General features: G+C 40.3%; 2 protein-coding genes across 2 annotated transcripts; one reads left to right on the plus strand and one right to left on the minus strand.

Moving 5' to 3' along the window:
- Nucleotides 1-2,919: 2,919 nt before the first annotated feature.
- sppl2 (signal peptide peptidase-like 2) lies at nucleotides 2,920-12,917 on the minus strand. The gene is made up of 15 exons (XM_070918741.1): nucleotides 12,851-12,917; nucleotides 11,190-11,306; nucleotides 10,777-10,959; nucleotides 10,562-10,651; nucleotides 10,221-10,360; nucleotides 9,119-9,261; nucleotides 8,062-8,158; nucleotides 7,048-7,164; nucleotides 5,949-6,030; nucleotides 5,731-5,805; nucleotides 5,579-5,641; nucleotides 5,345-5,444; nucleotides 4,807-4,884; nucleotides 3,973-4,133; nucleotides 2,920-3,114 (listed from the first exon to the last, which is right to left on the minus strand). The coding sequence occupies exons 1-15, from the start codon at nucleotides 12,896-12,898 to the stop codon at nucleotides 2,920-2,922; spliced, it is 1,689 nt and encodes a 562-aa protein (XP_070774842.1). The 5' UTR covers nucleotides 12,899-12,917.
- Nucleotides 12,918-14,992: 2,075 nt separating this feature from the next.
- dapk3 (death-associated protein kinase 3) lies at nucleotides 14,993-22,320 on the plus strand. Its single transcript, XM_070918461.1, has 9 exons — nucleotides 14,993-15,023; nucleotides 15,860-15,966; nucleotides 17,628-17,988; nucleotides 18,389-18,518; nucleotides 18,851-18,899; nucleotides 18,996-19,022; nucleotides 19,137-19,289; nucleotides 19,381-19,426; nucleotides 20,280-22,320. Exons 2-9 carry the CDS (start codon nucleotides 15,905-15,907, stop codon nucleotides 20,814-20,816), a joined length of 1,365 nt encoding a protein of 454 aa, XP_070774562.1. The 5' UTR covers nucleotides 14,993-15,023; nucleotides 15,860-15,904; the 3' UTR covers nucleotides 20,817-22,320.
- Nucleotides 22,321-22,382: the final 62 nt, after the last annotated feature.

Genomic DNA, 22,382 nt, shown 5'->3' on the forward strand with positions numbered 1-22,382 from the left:
ATTTTTTAACACCCAAGATAAAAACCTTTCCACACACTATCGTCCTCTGTTTACAGACTGATTCAACCAGCCGGTATTTGCGTTTTAAATATCAAATGTTGTACTCGCCATTTGATCTACAAACTTTTAATATGGTGCAAGTCCCTTTTAGAAATGTTAGTGTGTCTTCCGCTCTGTGTAAACTGGTCCACTAAACAGGATGTTAGTCGATCAGATAGTGATCCAGAATCAACAGCCCTCCACTTTGAGTGACTGAGCTGAAGCGACAAAGAGGCTCCTTGTCGGACGGCTGTTTATCTCTGCAGAGTTTGACCATTTTCACAGCTGGAGGGCCACGATGAAAAGACACATTCAGACTCAGAAACCACTGCAAGAGGCTGAACCATGTTCTGCGTCAACATGTCCGAGAGCGAACACAGACGGCATCTTGAGTGGAGCTGCTGAGAAGTCCTTTCTAAGCCATTCAAACAAATCAGAGCCTGTAAACTAGAGTGTGAATTCTGTGTAATATTGTGCAACAAAATCAAAACACACCAAATATCAGATACAATGTTTCTTTAATATATGTATTCCTCAACAGAGGCATTAAAAACCACTTGGCGACAACAAACTATACTGCTGCATTAATAATCTCAACTCTGGAAATCAGCAAGGGCACACATCCAGACACCAACTGCTCTCATCTGACCAAATTATTTTGACCTTTTGACCTTCCACACAGAAATGTTGAACTTGGTTAATATGCGTCATAAATGAATGAGAATGAGAAATAAATCCATATTGGTGTACAGAGTGAAGCGACTGCTGGACTCTGGTGTTTTAAGAAGACACCCTCAGGTCAGAAATTGATTCCTAAAACCAAAGCAGGATGAATTTTGGATATATTGATACCTTGGTTTCCGTTTCTTTAAACCCTTTGAGTTTACATAACCATATACACACATGAACCAACGACTTCCGTCAGCCCATGAATTCAAAAATATTGTGCAAATGCTTCATACTAATTAATCTATGAACATTGGTAACCGCCACTTGCTCCTCACCTCATACATTAAACTGAAGCACATCATAATCATCATTTAGAGTACAGTACTTTTTCCATAAAGCAACTTTTACATGTGACATTCTGCTGTTACCTCCCAACATGGACACATTTAAGGCCAAAACCAATTAAGACAATATGAGTAACTACTGGGGGAACAAATCTGCAGCAGCCAACGTCTCGACTGTGGCACCACCAATAATTTATACAAACTCTGCACTATCGATTATACACTGGTTTTATATATTTTTTATTTATATATATATATATATATATAAATAAAAGGGTAAAATCATTAATAGCATGCAAAACAAAACATATACCAAAAGTAAGATGAGAAAACAAATGCTTCAGTTTAAAAAATATATATATAAATCTACTAGTTTTGGCTCAGTCAACAACCACGAGAGCGCCACATTTTAAAGGGAGTGAAACTCTTCACTGCTGTACTTTATACTGTGACTCAGGTGTAGTGTAATGGAGGGATACAGACAGCTGACATGGCTTGTTATGTAGTGTTTGTGAGTGTGTGTGTGTGCTTTTGAGAATAAAAGGTCTCAGTATGCTTCAAATGAAGTGCTTATTGGAGTCTTGAACCCGGCCTCTCCCGCACCTTCCTGACATTGGACTAGGGGGCGCTGCATTTGAGTATTTTTGTAATTTTCCAAAGCCGACAATCACATCTACTTTGCAGAATCACACAAGATGTACAACCAAGTGAGTCAACTTGAATGCCTTCGAGGAGAACTTGTCCGAAAGCGTTTTCTCCATTTGTGTGCTTCATTGCATCTCACCGCTCTCTATGACAGCAGGCTTTTTACTCCACCTTCCATTGTAGCTATTTGAAACAGCTATGAACACATTTGCCTTTAGACGTGGTCAGACGACACATCTCTTACAAAAAAGTTAACTTCAAGCATACTGAGACCTTTAAGGCCCTGTCACACCAGAAAGGGGCACAGCGAAATACTTGGTTCTAGAGGCTTGGTGACATTGTGACTACTTGCAGGGCAAGTTGGTAAACTACTGTAGCTGGTGAGCTAACTGCTAACACACTAGCCAGCCAAAAACATGCTTGCGTTTTGTTTTGTTCGATCAACAGTTCAAAACCCAAACAACAGTTCACTTTCATGTATTACACAGAAAAGCTTCAAATCCTCACAACTGAGAAGCTGGAATCAGCAAATCTTTGGCATTTTTGCTTAAGAAATTACTAGAACGATTATTCGATTATCAAAATAGATGTAGATTAATTTTCTGTTGATCAACTAATCGTTCCAGCTCCACTGTGGAGCATTTTATACTCCATCAGTGGTGGTTAAATAAAAGTGGATGGAGCAACATCGCTAATAAGTTAGCTCAAAGTTCACCAAAGTTGAAAAAAATACAGTGGATGTACTACGCCCCTGTAAACTAATTGCAGTGATTTGCATTGACATTAATTAATTTTGCCATTTTAAAACACTGGTGTGACTGGGCCTTTAGTGCTGTAAAGAGCTTCATCTTAGTGCCTTGAGAGCATGTAGTGTCCAACAGCTGTGTAGCTTCCAGATTTGGCTTTTCATTCCCTTTAGAGGAGGTACAGACTGTATGTTAGTAGAAGAAGGTGTTGGGGCGGCTGTGCAGGTTTTATACTTGGCGTTTTTGTCAGTTTCAATGCCTTGACCTCGTGTGTCCAATCCTGGTTTCCCAGCTGAGCCAGCCATTCAGAAAACACAGATCTCTCCTCTGCTCTTCCCTTCGCACCAAGTGCAAATAAACGTCCGTACTTAAAATGTCCAAATGTCCATTGACTGAGACACAATGTAAAAAAAAAACAAAAAAACAACCTCAACAACAAATAAAACATGGAGTGAAATGTTAAATGTCGTACTAGACTAGACGTCTTTTCCGTTAGATTTGTTTTCCGCTTCATCTTTCTCAACTGGGGGCGTTTCCTGAGGCGGGTCCTGGGGTGAGTCTCCGCTCTGATTGGTGGCTTCGGTGGTTTGTGGCTCCGGTTTAGTCGAGGGCTCCTTAGTCTGCGGCGCTGCAGTTTGTGTACAGTTGATTGGTGCGAGCACTATGGCAGGCTGCAGGGGACAAAAAAAAGTGTGTATATAAGATGGCTGAATTGTGTCGAGCGGGAAACAAAATGCAACGATGAGAACGGAAGACAGAATAGCCGTAAATAAGACAAAGAAAACAAAGAATATACAGTCATTCCTCTGTCCACAGGTAGATTTGAGGCTTAATTGACTCTTTGTTTCTCATCACATCCTGCTTAACCACTTAAACCCCAATTAAAGGAGCCTTAATTCTTAATGTTGTCAGAGGTATTCCTGTACACAGATAAAAAGTCCCAGATATGCAGAAAGAAAGGGGAAGCATATCAAAGAAAAACCCACAGGGGTGAGTCCCACTAAACAACACAGATTACCCATGCTAACTAATATTATTTAAGAAATAACATGAGCTAATCCACGTCACTATGAGCAACACCAAGAATAGCTTCAGTTTACCACTAGTCTATCACAGATGTGTGTACGCAGAAAAATGAAAACAAACATCTACACTGAAGGGGTAAAAACGACAACAAAAAGGAACCTTAAGTAAGATCAGGATGTTTTAATGGTGGAGTATGAAGGAGCAAGCCCAGATAGAATACCTGCAGTGACATTCACAGACAGCTGAGCCCTCAGCAGCAGACTACAGCACACCCACAGTAAAATAAAGGGCAAGGAGCAGCGATGGGAGGGAGGGGACAGTAAAACAGAAAGAGGCAGTTGGATGGAATTATTTAAAGGGGTTACTCAACTTAAAATTCTACTTTACTCTGCATGTTATTTAACTAGATGTTTGTGCGTTTTCTTTTGATGCTTGCTTTTTTTTTTTTTGCTTAAGTCTTTTTGTTCTTCGGCGGTAGGCAGTCATATCAAACTGGTATTCACCACAAATCCACTTCCAGTCCAGAACTGGGGCAACTCCCTGCGCCACAGCGCTACAGTGAGGCTGGTGAGCAGAGTGCAAGGCACCAGGTAGAGCAAAGCCGGCTGACCCATCTGCATCACGGCCAGGGCCACGAAGGTGATCAGCAGGCCGATGCCGTAAGCTGACAGGAGAGAGACGGACAGCACACACAAAGTCAGCATTTTCAGAGTCCAGTCATGTCCAGCCAATAATGAATAATAAAATAATGCAGCTTTTCACTCGAAAGCCCCATTCCGACCGGATATTTTGACATAACCTGCGCTGGTCAGTGATTTAATCCTGTCCGGAGTGCTAACTGTATGTGGGCAATTATTCACGCCCACCCCAGTAACAATTACAGCTGCAGTTACCTGCTGTGTTTCTACTAACCAGCTGGTCCTAATTTAAATATGCTCCGGAGCGACGTCCACGTATGTTAACGTGGAGTCTTTTCTGCAGGAAGAGCAGCTTGTCCTTCTACTTCATTCTTTCTTTTTTTATGAGCTCAGTGTGAAATTTGACTTTTCAGTCAAAAAATATTTTTTTGCTAATCTGAAACATGTTAACACCAACATATAAGCCCGTTTGGGCCTTCAGGAGAGAAAGACCCTGTAAAAGCTCATTAAATGGGCTGTTGTAATGTGGGCTACAGGTAGGTACTGGTACTCTCTATCGGCTGGTCCTGCAGAATGTCCATGTCTATTACAGACCACATCCTGTAATATTTGGTAATCCCGTCCCAATGGGGCTTATCATAACACTTCAGCACCTTTCACTAATTACAACCCTCATGAGCCTCCTGCCCATGTACGTACCAATCGTACAGGCCATGAAGTAGATCCTGGAGGATTGTGTTAAAATGTCAAACCTGTGACAGTACGCCACCAGCAGACCTGACAGAAAAGAACAAAGAGGAATTCAGATCAATTAACAAGAGAAGCGACTGTATTCAGCCATGTTTTATCATATCAGACACGATCGTATTTATTTGAGTGACCAAAGTGTTTTCCTTCAATATCTGGTGGATATTTCCTAATACATCAGACAAGCTAAATGAAATTAAAGAAATGGTAGAGAAACATCATTGTGCAGTTATTAATGTACGAGGTCTAAGTCTTATAATGTGCAATTATATAGCATTAAAGGCATTAGCCATAAAAGGTGTGGGTGTTGAGTAGTTCTGTGTTTACATAGCTGGCAACCACATCAATGTTTTCTGCTCCAAGGACAGACTAAATAGGGTGACTGTGGTCTTTGTTGGTTAAATAATTATCTGGTTGTGACTGCACAAAAACCACATAATGAGCTTTAGGCAGCCTGAGTTCTTTGTGGTATAATGACACTGTTAATTACCTGGTACTAAAATATCACCAAAGCCCAGAAGGGAGAAGGGCCGGTCACAAAGAGCCAGGGGAGAGGAGTTTAACCTTGGCACTTTGAGCACCATGGGAAGCTGGAAGAAACACAAACATTAGTGTTACTATCTACTTCTTCTCCTCTGAGCTGAGAGGGGCATTTGAAGTTTCTTTAACTAGACTAAATCCCACCCCACCCAAAGGGACTTGTGGAATTTGAAAACAAGCTCACCTTTTCATGTGTGGAGGAGTCAGAGGGACCAGCTGCTACCTCCACCATTATACTTTCCCCACTCTGTGGAGAAAAGGCAGTGGGTTATCTAAGCATGACACACAGTAACAGACACATTTGAATAGTCTTCAGTGAAAACAGTGCTGTCGTACCTTTGTAAAGAAGGGTGTAATAAATACGAAGAAAACGTCGTAAACAAAAAGGACAGACAGTAGTAAGGTGCAAGCCTGCAGAGCAGAGACAGAAATCAGATGAGTTTACAACTAACAAGGTGCATAAACAAACATTTATCATCCAGTGAAACACAATAATTAAAACCTTTGCACATTTTTATAGGATGTGTCTCATGTTTCTGAGAGTGCCGACCCACCTTAAATGTGGGGAGTCTGACTGTTTTGAGCATGTAGAGACAGAAGGCGATCCCCAGGGCGTCCTGTAACACCCACGCCCACCTGGAGGAAACATAACAAGGCTGTGAGTCAGCCCACACCATCATCATATACTGTACCTACAACGTGTTATCACACACAGGCAGAAACATCCTACCATTATGTCACCCCACACACAACAACAAATCAATATCCAAAACGGAGTAAATGTGCTCTTAAACCAAAATCCATGGGTGTAGGCAGACACTGAAAATACCCTTATTTACAGTCGCAAATATGATCCTTTTTTAATACAAATCAAATTCATTTTAGTTCATATGCTGCCTAACTGATAATACTATGGTCTCTATATGCTTTGTGTATACAATAAGGCTACAGCCATGGGTTGACTATTAGCTTTACTTTAATTGCAGTGCATCTAAAATCACAAATGCTGACTGGAATACTGTACAGATACTTTAGACAGAAAAAGATATGTATCTAAACAAAGGATGTGCCGATCCTATACTGGCCAAAAACACTACATCGGATATCAGAGAAAAAAAAGTATAATCTGATACGATCCATCAGCCAAACTATCGTGTAAATGCTTAACTAAACTTTGAACGACATGCCATAAAGAGAGATGTGTCACGAGAAACACAAATGAGCAGCATGTGTCGTGTGAACAGTAGCTTGAACGTGAGTGAGACCTGTCAGCAGCGCTGTCACATGTCATCATTTTAAGCTCAAAGAAGAAAAAGCAAAATAAAAGACCACAATTTATGCATTGCAAGTGTTTCAAGGGGTGGCAGCAGCATTACTTTTACATCGGCAGACACTCAAGGTTGCAGTATCGGTCTCTGACATGAAAAAGTGGTATCAAGCCGTCCCTAATTTAAACATCCTGTATGAAACAGAATGTCCTCAAATAAACCTGGTTTAACTGGTAATCTGGCTTCATGAAACCCCCCTCAGGAGGCACCACAGTGACATGCCAACAAAATATCCTGAAAAAAGATCTTTATTGCTGAATGCAGCAAATGGCTGCTTTTCTAAGTGCATGTGACAGAATTTGACACTTCTTCTCTTTGCACTTACTGGTCTTCATTACGAAACACCATCCAGGTGATGCTGACACCGATGCAGAGGGCCGACAGCAGCAACATGCGGATCTGCGGCCGCTTGTGCAAGTACGGCAAGTTGTTCTCTGGGACCCTGTGGTCATAAGAGGGTCCACAAATCAATAAATGTAACCATAATCAAGACATCTCATATCAACAGTGTACAGGGGTTTTTTTCAGGCAAGTTCTACCTTATTTCAGGTATATATAACTATAACTGTAAAATATGACTGACTGCTATCCTGAAGACCCTGATTGGAGAGGGACCCAGTCCAGAGTATGCAGTCTCATCAGACAGGCTATATATCCTCAGCCAAGCTGTCCGTTTGGCGGCTGTGGTTTGATGTGAGCAGCACGACATTGTGTCTCCAGATCTGTCTATATTTGTTAAAATACCGCAGAGATCAGTAATTTTAATGTGAAACTGAGGCACTCGCTTAACTACCTGGGGACTGGTCCAGGTTTAGTTCTTCAATGAACACATACACACACACACTCAGAAATCCTATGTTTAGAAACACTAGGAGCCGGGGTGCTGCTTCAAACGGTTTTGGTTTTGGACAGGTAAAAGTAGGGCAGGCCAGATAGTTGAGGTTTAATTTTTGTGTTTCTCTTATTTAGAGTGATGTAGACTGTTAAAACTCTGAGTTAGGACTCTTTTGGTATTGTATTTATTTATTTGATTTAAGCAGCCCCCTCAGGCCATTCTTCCTTTGTAGTTCGCCTTCCATTTTTTGTTATTTAAAAATCTACCTACGACTGATCTGGGTAATGAATAGCTTTTTTTTACATTGATTTTATGTTGCGTCCCCTTCCCCTTGAGAGCTAAAGATAAATGGGGGTCCAGGGTCTGAACCAAGAAACCTCTCGGATGAGTACATTTGTAGACAAAACTTACATACAACTGTATGGAGATTCAGAAAACAATATGACATGTTGATAATAGACTTTTGGGCAGCTAGCATTATGAAACCACATTGACGTGTCTCACCTGCACTTGCAGAAAGGGAGTCTCCTGACGAAAGGCCACAGACAGCTGTGGAGGCCGACAGAGGAGGCCACACAGAAGATGGCTATGACCCAAATGGCTAAACAGTGAGGAAGCAGTGAGGCGGGGGATTAGTTCATATAATCACATGATACCACACTCATATTCTATTGAGGAATTAGACTTTTTCTGGTGTTTTGTTCTTTGACAAAGTTAGTCCTTACATATTTGAATAGTGGTATCAGTTTCACCACTGTGTTCTGAGTGAATGTACAACAGCTGATCAAAGACGCGAAGCAGTCTATCAGCAGCTGTCCGTCTTTTAATCTATTTATCAGGGAAATGTTATCTGAGCCATTAAGCTCTTTCACAGCACAGCCAGTCTTTACACACACGCGAGGTTCACACATTCATATCTGTAAACTGCATCTATAGCCTTACAATGCTGGACACCGAGGAGCTCTGAAATGAGCTTGGAGGAATGTTGAGTTTACAGTGGAGCTAAATGGAGGAATTATTGGCTCACTTTGTTACCTAAGATTTGACAGTCTGGGCTTTTAACCAGCAATCTTCTGATTCTAAATGCTGCTTCTCCACTGCTGAAAACCTACACATACTGTGGAAACAGACATCTGAGTCAACTATGATTTAAACTAGGAATTGTAGTTACAAAATAAAGCACAATTCAGCAACTGCTGTCCTTCTTGCTTTAAATATATTTTAGTATCAGGGGACGACTTATAAAAGGAGAAATTTGACAGTGTTTCAAAAACAACTGCTATATTTATCCAGTTTGATCCAGCTAGGTTTTGTACTGATGTTTCAGTGAAGGTAAACACGGAGGCCTGTGAGATGCGGTTGAAAGCTCAGAAAAAGCAAGCAAGTGGAGCTTGAGTTGAGATTATTTGTCAAACAAGGAATGCATTGTGGGCCATCTCCTTCACACCCTGTATCCCCAGCAAACGCCATATTGAGCTTATTGACTTAGATTGACAGAGCTGAACATGAACGAGTAGCTTTGTGTGTTCAGATCAATGATGTGCGAGTGTACTTGTCGTACCCAGGCGGTCATAGAAAAAGTAGAGTAGCACCAGCATGCTGCAGCACATGACCACGAACACACAGATCATGATAGGGGTGACGTCTACTGTCTCCTCGTCCTGCTTCTCCGCACCGTCGTCTCGCTTGTGCTTCATGTAGCGTCTGCAGGAGGAAAAACAAAATTCAGAGAGGCATGCCATACCTCTAAAAGTCTAATGATCAGTATCTAAGAACACTCATCTGCTTGTGCCAGCTTATTAAGTAAAAGAGTCAGCAGTCAGCCTGCCTCTTGGGTTTTGTCTTTTCTTATTCATATTCTCTGATGGTTGGTGACTTGCCAAAGCAGACAGGATGATCATCGTACCATCCACAGTCAATATTTACCGTCATTCAGCTCGCTGGCACTCACTTCCTTCCTGAGTTCAAAACACACACTCATATTCCAAAATCTTTTTTTGCCTGCGGTCCCGTGCGTCAGAGACCCCATCTGACTGTGACCTCAGTCACCCTGGCAACTCCGTCAGGAAGGACGGACTCGGATTGGCTCAAGCCGATGAGTCACTCATACGGTCTCAAATAAACAACAGTGCCCTTTAGTGGAGTTGTACAATGCAGACTGCTTGGTTGGAAAAGAAGAGACAAACACACAGTCCTCTAAGAGAATAGACGGAGCAAGCATACACTTGTAGGACTTTGCCAAGAAAACAGTGACTAATTTCCCCCCTGATGAATTAACTTTGATATAAATTTAGCAGCCAGGACTAAAAGCATGGTATAAACAGGCAGATGGAAACTTTGTGTCCTGTAATAATGTGATGTAGTGGAAAGTACAAAGCCGGGTAAACTGTACACGACAACCTGCATAATCGTTGACAATAAAATGCCATGTTTGTCCCTTGAAAGACTTTATCTTTACATACATTAAACTACAATTGTAATACTTTCCATGCAATTGGGTCAGTTCAGATTTAAAACAAAGCTATAATGAATTAACCCTCCAGTACATCACTGTCTGTACATATATACAACACTCAAACCCAACTAAGCATTCAGAATCATGGAGTGATAACAAATATTCAGTAGTCAGTTTCCAACTCTATCCCTCCATCATGTCCACCTACTTCTTGCTGTCTCTGCTGCCGGCCCAGTAACCTCCAATGGCAACTGTTCCTACTGCCATCAAAAAGATGATCACCATGTTGCAGTCCAATACCGGCTCATTAGGTGCGTACATGGCAACCAGCCTTCCTTTACCAAAGGTCTGCAGGAGTTAGAGAGTCATAGAGAGTCAGCTCAAAGCTAAACACTTATAAACACATACTTCTCCCAAGTAGATCTGGTAAAGATCCATTCTGTACTTTTGCTCATCTACCAACCCACCCCATATATACACATCTGTTCAAGAGAAAACGATACAGTAAGTTTGTTTGTTTTTTTCAATGGCTAGTTGCTGGCCTCTCACCTTGCTTATGTCAAGCATATCAGAGTAGCTGAGCAGCGCTACAGGAATGTCAATCTCCTCATACTGAGTCTTGTTTCCTGCAGGTGGTGTCTGTAATTTAAAAAAGACAAGAGAAACATGTATCTGTTTTCTGAAGTGCCAAAATCAATTTAGTCTTGATGCACAGTGACTACAAACAACAGCCTTAAGATGTTTATAGCTATGAGCAGTGTTACCAGTCTGTCCTTGCTGACGATGAGCAGGCCCTTGGCGCCATTAAGCTGGGCCAGTCGGACCTTTTCATAGAAAGTGCAGTTGCCTCTCATCACCATGGGGATGCGATTTGGGAAGCCTCCCTCCGGGACATCAGAGGGCAAGCACAGGGCCGATGTTGTCAGGTCATAGATCTGAAGACGTGACTTCAAGACAAAAGGTTTGCAATGTCAACCAGAGTTGGAGAAAATCCTGTTATGATTCAATACTTAATATAAATAAAAAAACAAGAATTTATTTATCAGCTACATAGAAGTGCATACTGTAGTTTATCCTCACTGCTCTATGTGGCTGTGAAGCATTTCACCACTTCTTCTTTAAGTGTCATTATTATTATTGCTTACAAAGACTTGGTTACATCTCACTTGTGACTTACTGCCTTATTGAGGTCCTGAGGTAAGCGTGCCCACTGTGAGTTGAAGAATATGCAGTAATCCTTTCCTTTGCTCTTGCCCTTGTCACTGAAATGGGCCATGCCGTACTCTGCCACCACCTGTCAACATGATAACAATGTCTTTGTCACGCCACATGTCCATTAAATGTTTGCAACTTTGATTTTTGATTAGACTTGAACATTATTTCCAGACGCACTGTTTCACCTGAAGTCCTGTAACAAGGTAAAAGTCAAAAGTATTGCTGAAAAAGTAGTGAGCACCTTGGACTTTTGGGGCTGATGACAATACAGATATTTGGGATTAAATATATTCTGATGGGAGTAAATGTGTTGCTAGTCAAGTTTTAAAAGTTATATATTTGATTTTCATTTACTTATGGATCTATAAAACACACCAATCCAAGGGGATAACGAGGAATAACAACTTATTTCTAACATGGTCCTGAGATGTACAAACATGTAACAAACACTAGCATTTTAAAAAAAACAAAATTACATCAGCGCAAACTATACAAAAAAACACTCTGCAAACCCAGGTGCCACAGAGTAGAAAACTAATGATGACACTTAAATTAAGGTTTGTTTAGTCTCTTTCATTTATTTTTGAATACTAGCCATAATATGTTCACTGTAAATTTGTTTATACATTGCGGTTTGAGGTGCTATGGAATTTAATCTACTCTAACTGATATAAATGAGGTGGACAAAATACTTTTAACAACTCTCAGTATAACTCAATACAGTTTAACAACATCGCAAACCAAAGCCTCCAAAATTACCATAACGTTTAATAAAATCTCTATTAAACGGTTTCAAGACAAACTGAACATTTTAATGAGGAAGGAGTTGTTTCAGGGTTGTTGTATTATACTACATTAGCTTCAGGTGTACCTAATAAAGTGGCAAGATAAAGCTCCATGGCAAAACTTTCACTACAGTAAGTGGGACCCTACAGATTTAAAGTACCTGACTGAGAAAACCTTTTTGGTATATGGTATTAAAAACAGAGGATATGTCTACTGTTTTGCATACCATAGAAGAATAACTAGAAGAATAACTTTTGGTATAACTAAAATTAGTTATACTTTGACTCAGCGGGTCAAAGTACACTTTGGTTGGTGACATTATTATCAGCCGAGAAATATTTTACCCTCAAATGCGTTAACTGAAATATTTGACTCTAGTCATCAAACTCTCTTCAGCCAGAAATGTCTCTACAAATGCATGGTGTCGCAGAAAACACTTATATTTAATAAATAATGATTACATGGCTTCATTACCCTTTTTATCTCTGCTACTACAGACGTGTAACTGTAGCGTGATGTGAGTTGTTAGCTAACATTTCCCGATCCAATGTCTGCTAATCGCTACTAAAATATAGTCCATCAATAACCTTGTGGTGGTTTCAATGGTGTGGTGAATCAGCAATAATCCTGCTATATTAATGTTACATCAAAAGGTGAGTGATGTGTGGGTTTCCAGGGCCCACGGTGATCCCCGCAAGCTAACAATCATAGCATCCAAGCTAATAATCCCACAACACGGTGAGAAAAAAACAGTCTGTTTTTGTCCGCCACGTGCCGCTATGCGAAATAAACGCACAGAGAAACAGTTCTCGAAGAATTACACTCGGTCTCTCTCACCTTCTGGATGAGAATAGCGGTCCAAATGAGTGTTTCAGGGACCCTCATGATGCCTAGCTTGCTGTTGTTTCCCCCATCAACCAACCAACCGCTCGGCTCGAGCCCCTCACACTATCCCCCACCAGCTGTTTCAATATGCCACGCCCATTTTTGCTGTGTAGGGTTTGTAATTGGCTGTCACTGTCACAAGCGAGTGAACACGTCCCTGATTGGTTAAGGTCAAAGTCAGTCAAAAAGAAGTCTTAAATAAACCTACGTTTACCAAATAGTTTTAGTCCAGTTTAATTGGGGCATGACGTTTTAAATTGAGGTAATACAGGCGTGGTGGAGCTTTTAAAGATGGAGGACAATTTATGGTGTAAAATATAAGTTACAGATCAGCTTGACTGATTTCATATTCAGGTTTTGTATAAAACAAACTTAATTTGTAATCTATGTCCGACTGCATTGTCAAAGAGCCAATCGACTTAATCATATTTGATTCAATATGTCTGAAATGTTAAATATGAATCATACAAGTAGCTGTATTCCAACAATTTGGGGTAATATTTAAAACACAATATTGGGTTGTATAGGAATAACTATGGCAGATCTTTTTGATATATGTTAATATAACACATAATATATAGGATACACATAATATATATTATATATTATGTTTCTTTATTTGTTTATCTAATTTATTTACTTTTGCTATTCATTGAGGATTTTGGTCCTTTCCTGTTCTTTAATGGAGAGAAAAGCTTGGTTCATGTTACATGCATAAAATTATGTCAAAGCTCTTTATAGCTCCAGAATTATGTTGAACATTACAGAAAGAGAAGATCTCATTAAATTAACTTTCAGTCACCACATTTGTGGACCCCAGCCAGTCAATATAGCCCAGTATCACAAATCACAAATTTGCTTCAAGTGTGTACAGAACCACAATACTTGGACTCATGAAGTCAGTCTTGACCCAACAAGGCTGGCAAGGCTGCAGGTCTGTTTTCCATCCCAAACCCTGTATTTGACTGGACAGCCTCCAGTATAACTGCCAATCTGCAGCTTTTTGCTTCCTCAGACATCAACTTTGTAAGAAGTCTACGAATTGTTCCATACATTGAATGGTATCTATCTATCTATCTATCTATCTATCTATCTATCTAACCCGTTGCTACCATCCTATGCTCATTATATATTCTAATAGGTTAGAAAATACTGTCATGTTATATGAACATATTGCTAAATTTGTATTGCCTATTGATTCCGGTGTAAATTATATTAATACTTAAATGCCATGAAGGAAAATGGTCAAACAAAGATAATACAAGTATTACAGACTTGAACTGGCAAAAGATAAAATGGGAATAACTATTGTGTTAGTAATGTTATAAATTATAATAAAAGTTCCTCTAGGATTATCCAGTTATTCATCCAAGATTAGGTTGGATACTGCATGTTCTTGAGATTTCTATATAGTGTGTGTTTAGTGTGTATTAAATATCCCTGGGATCTTTTCGTTTGTACATTCAGACATTCAAAAGCTCTAATTGGGCTACATCCCATTAACCATGAACTCACTTATAAGTCCAAATAGAAAAGATTAGGTGAATATTTATACTCTAATTAATATTATTGTTATAATATATTACTATGTTGTTATTTTGAGCATCCTCTTCACCAGTGGTATCCAATGTTATTTGAATGACCTCGGTCCCTATTTAATCTTTGCATGCTTGATCTTGTTATTCATTGACGTACTGCAGCGGGTTGATTCACTCAGTATGATGTCATTCCATATGTCCTTCCGTCTGCCGGAGCTTTACCTGCATCAAGTGACGCAACACCGGAACTGAAGCGAATTCTGCCTTCAGAATAAAAGAGTACGTTTTGTTGTGCGCCTGTCTTATTTTCTATACCAGAAGACAGCAGCACGTTTCCCCGCACGGTGGTTGAAACTCTGACATCATGCACTGATGCCTCTTAGTGGTCAGAATGATGGGCTGACTGTAATAAATAAGTTTGAAATGGAAATGACTGGCAGGTAATACTTACGTTGGTATGGCTTTTATTTTTTACAAAAAAGACCGGAAGTTGTGTGTTTCTCTGTGGCTAGCGTGACACTGTTCAGTCTGGGAATTCATACTCAACTACTTTAGAGGGGAATGCAGCACTCGTAGCCAACCGTACTGTAAGTATACGTTATAGCAATGCCTTTGCTTTTTATATGGTATATAGATACCGTTCTTCCAGAATTTCAGTGTTATTAATCGCCTGTTTTCCTTACTGAAGTAACACTTGTCACAAACAGCGAAAAGCCGGTGTTTATACCGTATTAACGTTAGCTAGTTAACCAGCTAAGCTAGCTGTCTTCCGTCGCAGGGATTTCCTTTATTTCTTCCTGTAGTTTTTTTGTATTCCTTTAATCCTGGAGAAGTTAATAGGTTCTACCTGTGGCACGAGTTTCCTTTTGTCTTTGTGGCATTAAGGTCGACCTTCATGGTGTTTTTCTTATGATATTCCACGGAAGAAAATGTCCCTGCTGCCTGTTTTTAACACAAACGGCAGAGTCGCTATTTATCAGCATCTTTTCCAGCGCTCACCAGTGTGTTATAAGCTACAGTCAGAAATAGTTTTATTTTAACCGTGTTTTCTTTTATAGACCATACACCTTAAACAAGGTTAAAATGAGAAAAATACTCTGTAGTTTGGCTGAATCCCAGTCCCTTTAATTGAGTCAGAGATAGCTGGTCCAGGGCAGGAGATGATGTCAGTAGGACTGGTATGCAGAGGTCTGACATCAGCCAGAAAGTCTCTGAAAACTAAAGCTGTGTTGACTCGGGCCAAATAAGGAGGGAAGAAACCCAGGTACTCAGAGGTGAACTGCCATGTAGAAATGAAAATGGTAATTCTGGCTCATAACTGAGACTTTTATCACAGTTTAGAAGGCGTTGTTTTTGGTCACTGTGCTGTCTGTCATGTCCACACCAGTCACTGCCAGTATTAACTGGGTTTATATCTTTGCAGTGAATCTCAAAGCATTGCTCCCAGCATCATTCCAGTCAGCACATCATGGCTGGCTTCAGGCAAGAGGATGTTGAATTGTATTATGAGATGGGAGAGGAGCTGGGCAGGTATGTTATTGTCTTTTCTTCTCTGACAAAACAGAACAAAAACAAAACACCCCTACTGTAGTCAAACAAAAGACACATGTTCACATTTAAGATGCTTTAGGATCTATTCATTTATGCTACGTTTGAAGGCCATCAGAGATTCATGTGTCCACATATGTAGTGTTGTGTGACTACAAATGGCTGCCTGATGGCATTGAAAAACTGTGTGATTAGTTGATAGTATGTGCATAGCATGACAGTTAGTTTTCATTTGTGAAACAACTCAGATGAATTTTTAAAGCAAAGTACCAGATAGCTGCAGCCTCATCAAGCTGTATGGCTGAGCACAAATGTCTTTCAGATTTCCAGTGTTTCCAATTTCTCACAAATAAGACAATGTGAACGTGAAGTGTAATCAAATCACAAATAGTTACTTGAGATGTGTTTGAGAAGCATTTTGATGCCAAGTATGAGCTGCAAACCATCCAAAACATTATATCGGATGAAGGCCAAAATATTTAAGTATGTGTCAGCAACAAATTGAATATCCTTTTTAATATCATTTTTACACCATGCGTAATAGTTTGTGAATGAGTCATCACATTTTAATAGGTTAAACTCAACTTTCTACCTGGGCTATTGTTTTTCTGCAGTAATGCAGCAAAAGTATGACATCACTGCCTCATTGTGCCTTTCCACCTCTGCTGAGGTGTAGAGTCTCTAAAGGAGAGGGCACTGGGTGTGTGGGTGTGTATGTGTGTGTGTGTGTGTGTGTGTGTACTGAGATAGAAAGGTATGCAAACATTAAATGGGAGAACATTCAGTTCTCTGCACAGCCATGCATTATGAAATGCTTTCTCCTCACCTGCATGTTGACCTTATTGTTCTTGTCAGTAATGTAATTTATTTATTTCCTTTTAAATCAGATTCTGTAAAACAAAACTCCAGATAACATATATTTCCATTATCTTTATTTACTTTACAATAGAAAAGACTTTCCTATGTTGTACGTTCAGCATCACATATCAGTTTTCAAGCTTATCTACTTGCTACTTGGACAACTAACAATCATTTTCATTCCAACTATTTTATCAATCCATTACTTAGTCTAGTGTTTCCCAACCTAGGGGTCAGGATCCCCTAATAGGTCCCCAAGATAAATCTCAGGGGTCACAAGATCCCTGCAAAAGCCTCCTTTTAACCAAGTCATTTATTCCTACAACTTGAGTCCTTAAAGTTTCCTAAAACAAACAAAAAAGTCTGCCAATGCAGTGAGAATACTTTGTTTCCTATATAGATCAAGTAGTTTCAAGTATTATTTCTTTTGTTACGGTGATGATTTTCACATTTTTGCTTTTTTTTCTTGTGAAATTCTTAATACTTTCATTTCTTCAGGCTTCTTAAAATCCTTCAAATGAAACAATCTGAGAAAGAAAAATCACTTTTTGGTTGAGCTATATGTCCACATTGAGGCCATAATCTGTGATGAGGGGTCACAAGTAGAAGTTGCTTTATTTTAAGAGGACACAAGCCAAAAAACGATGGGATGCACTGACTTAATCTATAAAATGATATAAATAATGATCACTGCCAATCCCAAGTTATCATAGCCCAAAGTGATGTCTATAAGTAAAGTCTATATCCTTATATTTTAACCCCCCTTTGTTCTCTCCTCCCTGCAGCGGACAGTTTGCCATCGTTCGTAAGTGTAAAGAGAAGAGCTCAAGTGTCGAGTACGCAGCCAAATTCATCAAGAAGCGGCGGCTGTCGTCCAGCCGGCGAGGGGTGAGCCGCGAAGAGATTGAGCGTGAGGTCAACATCCTGCGGGAGATCCAACACAGCAACATCATCACCCTGCACGACATCTTTGAAAACAAGACCGACGTGATCCTGATCCTAGAGCTGGTGTCCGGAGGAGAGTTGTTTGACTTCCTGGCTGAGAAGGAATCTCTGACGGAGGAGGAGGCCACACAGTTTCTCAAGCAGATCCTGGACGGCGTCCAGTATCTGCACTCCAAACGCATCGCTCACTTTGACCTCAAGGTCAGCAGTCTGTGTGGTTAAGACGGCTTCTTTGTGAGGCTCTGGGCCAGCAGTCGTATTTGACATGTTAGCGAGAAGTTCTGTTTATGTTGTACTTTATGTATCTAGAGGTTTTTCCATCTTTTAAAGACAGGACAGGGCTGTAGACACACAAGGTTGTCAAGCTGCTTGGTGCTACTGACAAGATATTTTATTTATTATTACGCAAAAAAAGATATATTCATTTCAGGGTCATATGGACATGATTACCAAACATATGAGTTGCTTTCATTGTTAATTTCAGTCAGATAACAGTCAAATTAAACTGACTGACTAAACTGTAGCGTCTTAGCTCTCTGTTTACATGTGTACTAACCTTATTCTCTCACTAATGTGTAGCTATATTGTTTATATCTTTCAGCCTGAGAATATCATGCTGCTGGACAAGAACGTCCCCAACCCCAGGATCAAGCTGATTGATTTTGGGATTGCTCATCAGATTAAAGCGGGAAATGAGTTCAAGAACATTTTCGGAACGCCAGAGTTTGTTGGTGAGATCACGTTTCTCCTCCTGAATGTCTGTAAAGAATGTTCCACTTTGGGATTCCCTGTAGCTCACTTGGTAGAGCGGGTGTCCCATGTACAAAGGCTAGTCCTTGCTGCAGTGGCCCTGGGCCCTTTGCTGCCTGTCACCCCCTCTCTGTCGCTGTCAATTTAAAGGCAAAATGCCCAAAAATCATCTTAAAAAAAAAAAAAGAAAAGAAAGGAATGTTCCACTTAAAAAATTCTAAATCAGCTTTATACTAGAGTGTGCCCATGATGGTGCGTTTCAGATATCCACATCTGGTTTGAATTAAAGCGTTCATTCCTCTGTGCTTTACAGCGCCTGAAATAGTCAACTACGAGCCGCTTGGGCTGGAGGCGGACATGTGGTAAGATGTCAACATGTTTTTATTTTTTCTCCTTTGAAGCTGTGTACTGATCCTGTGACAGTTTTCATTCATGTGTGGTTCTCCTCTTCTCTGCAGGAGCATCGGAGTCATCACATACATTCTGTGAGTACTGTTTCACGTCACGGCTGGATGTTGACATTTGCAGCAACATAAATGTTCTTCACTCTTCATCCTCATGTGTTTTATGAAGCAAAGCCTTCCTCTGTGTTCCTGTAGGTTGAGTGGTGCTTCACCATTTCTGGGCGAGACCAAGCAGGAGACCCTGACAAACATCTCCGCTGTCAACTATGACTTTGATGAGGAGTATTTCAGCAACACCAGCGAGCTGGCTAAGGACTTCATACGCCGTCTGCTGGTCAAGGATCCCAAGTAGGAACTTTTGCAGATTTTACACTTCTATCTCGGGTATGAACGTCTCTGCTCTGTCTTTTTCTCACTGGTGGATTATTTTCTTTTGCAGGAAGAGAATGACGATTGATGACAGTCTTGAACACCCCTGGATTAAGGTGAGTGTTTTATGTAGCGTTTATATCTGGTCATGTAGAGTAACATTCACTATCACATTAACACTCAGGTGTGGTGCTCGGCTGCTGAGCTGTCTATTCATATTAAGAAAGTTGTTTAATCTTCTGAAAGTGCCGAGAAATGAATCCATGCTTTTGTGTCTTCATGACTGGATTATTGTAATTCATTATACATTATAGCTCGTCGAGATGTAGTTCAAAATGCTGTAGCCCATCTTCTACCAAAGAGAAAGTGCAGGGAGCACATTAGTCCAGTGTTTAAAATTCAACATAGGCGTTCAGTTATTACTTATCTTGCTGATGTCTTTTGTTTCTATTTTGTTGCAGTTGTGTTTAATACGATTCTGCCTGTTTGATATTTTGTGCTAAATGCTTCTACTGGGAAGCATTTTGTTTTGAAAAGTGCAATATAAATACATTTTTACTTACTTAGTAAAGCTCATGCACATGTGTTCTTTATTCATCATCTACCGAATAGAGGTGGAAATAGAGGTAGACTGATATTTCAGCACATATTAGCTTATATCACATATATCGTATCAGTGTATATGTTGGCCGATAAGTAATAAGAAATTGCATCACAGGGCATGTCAGAGATGTGTTTAAGGTAATTTAGAAACATAGTTTGTCCACCAGAGAGAATTAAGTTACTTATATCCTGGTCAGTACATACCTTGGTCACAATTCCTTAATGAAGCAAATTTAAGAAATCCTCAAAAATGTTTATGTATTGGCTGATGTATCATTATCAGATCTTTTAAGCTCTCAGATCCAATATTGATATGCTATAAAATGACCATCCTTAATTCAGACGTTTACATTTTTCCCTCTCCAGGTGATTAAGAGGCGAAATGTCCGCCAGGAGGAGAGAGACCACAAGACTGAGCGCCGACGCCTAAAGACCACTCGTCTGAAGGAGTACACCATCAAGTCCCACTCCAGCATGCCACCCAACAACACTTACGTCAACTTTGAGCGCTTCTCCCAGGTCCTCGAGGAGATTACGGCGGCGGAGGAAGGCCTGAGGGAGCTGGAGCGCAATCAGCGCTCGTGCCGGGAGGACGTGGCGGCGTTGCTGTCCATATACGAGGAGAAGGAGGGTTGGTACAAGGAGGAGAACCACAGCATCTCCAGCGACCTGAGCCACATCCGCCAAGAGCTGCTGCGCACTCAAGCCCAGCGCAAAAAGAGCCAGGAGGACACCCGGCTCACCATGCAGGCGGCCAACATCCTCAAGCGCAAGTTTGGGCGCCTAGAAAACCGCTACGATGTCCTGGCTGAGCAGGTGGCCTCTGAGGTCCGCTGGGTGGAGGAGCTGGTCAAGTCCATATCTGTAGAGAAGGACGGCCTCGGCTCTGGCAGCATGCCGTAAGCCGGGCTGACGTCCAGCAATGACTCTTAATTCCCAAGTTTCCTCCTGCCCGTTTTCTCCGCATGTGTCCTGCACAGTGGAGCTTGAGTGGGTCAGTTGTCATCATAAGCTGCTGCTGCCCATCGGGAAGAACGTTCCACCCTCTTTAGGTCACGCTTGAGAGAACCAGCAAGAAGCAGAGAGGCAATGTGTCGAACCCATTCCTCCATGAAAAGGCTCATTTCTGTGTTTTTATACATTTATTTATAATTTTAGAGATTTTATGTACTGTTATTTGCATTATAGTTAACACAATTATTTGAAAACTATTTGGGCTATTTTTTTGCAGTTGTCAGCATTGCAGATGGAAAATACATTAATTTTATTTTTCTTGGTTATCTTTTTAGAAACTTCAATACATCTGAATTTGCTAGTGCTGTAAAAGCCTCTTGCCTCAGGTTATTGGCCAGTTATGTGAGAAAGCTTCACAATATACAGCTCATAGAGTCCGGTTTGCACAGAGTTCAGGGGTATTTATTTATCCGCTGAATGTCGACTATAAAGGATGCAATAAACATAAACTCTCAGCATAGAAGAAAAGAAAGATTTGGGGTTTATTTTACAGGTCTGTGATGCCTTGAAAGTTTCCTCGAAAGAACCACATAGTTTGGTTGTAATAACAGAGAAAATAGAGTTCTGAGACTATTATTTTACTTAGTTTAATTAGTTGTGTTGAGTTTATTATTGACTTCCAGAGGAATTTCCATGAATGAAATTCATTTAAATTTAAGTAAGTATTTATTCATCATTCAGTCATTAATGGAAACGTTCTTCTTCATACATGCTGAATTTTATGTTTGTAGACATTTTCACCTGCTGTCCTCCGATTGAAAGTCTCAAGGTTGCACTAGCTTAGCATTTGGAATTGCTTAGAATTGCCCACTGATCACTCTCTAGTTTACCCGTAATTAATACCAAATTACATGGTTTTTTTCCAGGAAACCTTGTAAGAAATGATTTGGAAACTAATCTGAATTTACAGACCCGTAAAATAGAGCATGACCAGATTAAGAATGTATAAACTCATCTTTGCAGTGCCTGTAAACTGATCGACCTTAATGCCTCTGCGAGCACTCATCTGTCATCGACTTAATGACATTTCTATCACATTGATATTGCTCAATGTCTTAAACGCAACAACTTTTGCACAGTAGCCTTGTAAACCAAATGGTGTGCATGGAAACTTTCTCTATAAACTGTAACTCTTGTTAGTGTTTCTGTTTCTGCACACATGAACACATTCCATCGATGCGTTTCACATCCAGGCAGCACATTCCCCATGTATAGCATAGAAAGTGTATGATATAGTCAGTAGTATTTTTCAGTAGAGAAATGTACCCATTTGCACTTCAATGATTATAGCAATGTTCCAAAAATATATTTTAATCTGTCTCTTAAGTGTAAGAAAGAGCTGTAAAAACTGTCTGGACTTGTTTCAAATAAACAAAGTTATCGTCGTTACCAAGTCGTATTCATGTGTTGTTATTCTGTCTCTACTCTGTGTAATAACAACATTATTCAGGTTGG

The sequence above is a fragment of the Enoplosus armatus genome, chromosome 14, assembly GCF_043641665.1.
Source record: "Enoplosus armatus isolate fEnoArm2 chromosome 14, fEnoArm2.hap1, whole genome shotgun sequence".
NCBI lineage: Eukaryota > Metazoa > Chordata > Actinopteri > Centrarchiformes > Enoplosidae > Enoplosus > Enoplosus armatus.

Excerpts from the sequence above, each read along its gene's own strand:
- sppl2 (XM_070918741.1), bottom strand. The coding sequence starts at position 12,898 with ATGAGGGTCCCTGAAACACTCATTTGGACCGCTATTCTCATCCAGAAG. Across the intron at positions 10,960-11,189 it reads CTCAGGACCTCAATAAGGCA|TCACGTCTTCAGATCTATGA; the intron begins GTAAGTCACAAG and ends TTTGTCTTGAAG. Across the intron at positions 5,642-5,730 it reads TTACACCCTTCTTTACAAAG|AGTGGGGAAAGTATAATGGT; the intron begins GTACGACAGCAC and ends TTTTCTCCACAG.
- dapk3 (XM_070918461.1), top strand. The coding sequence starts at position 15,905 with ATGGCTGGCTTCAGGCAAGAGGATGTTGAATTGTATTATGAGATGGGA. Across the intron at positions 17,989-18,388 it reads TCGCTCACTTTGACCTCAAG|CCTGAGAATATCATGCTGCT; the intron begins GTCAGCAGTCTG and ends TATATCTTTCAG. Across the intron at positions 19,290-19,380 it reads CTGCTGGTCAAGGATCCCAA|GAAGAGAATGACGATTGATG; the intron begins GTAGGAACTTTT and ends TTTCTTTTGCAG.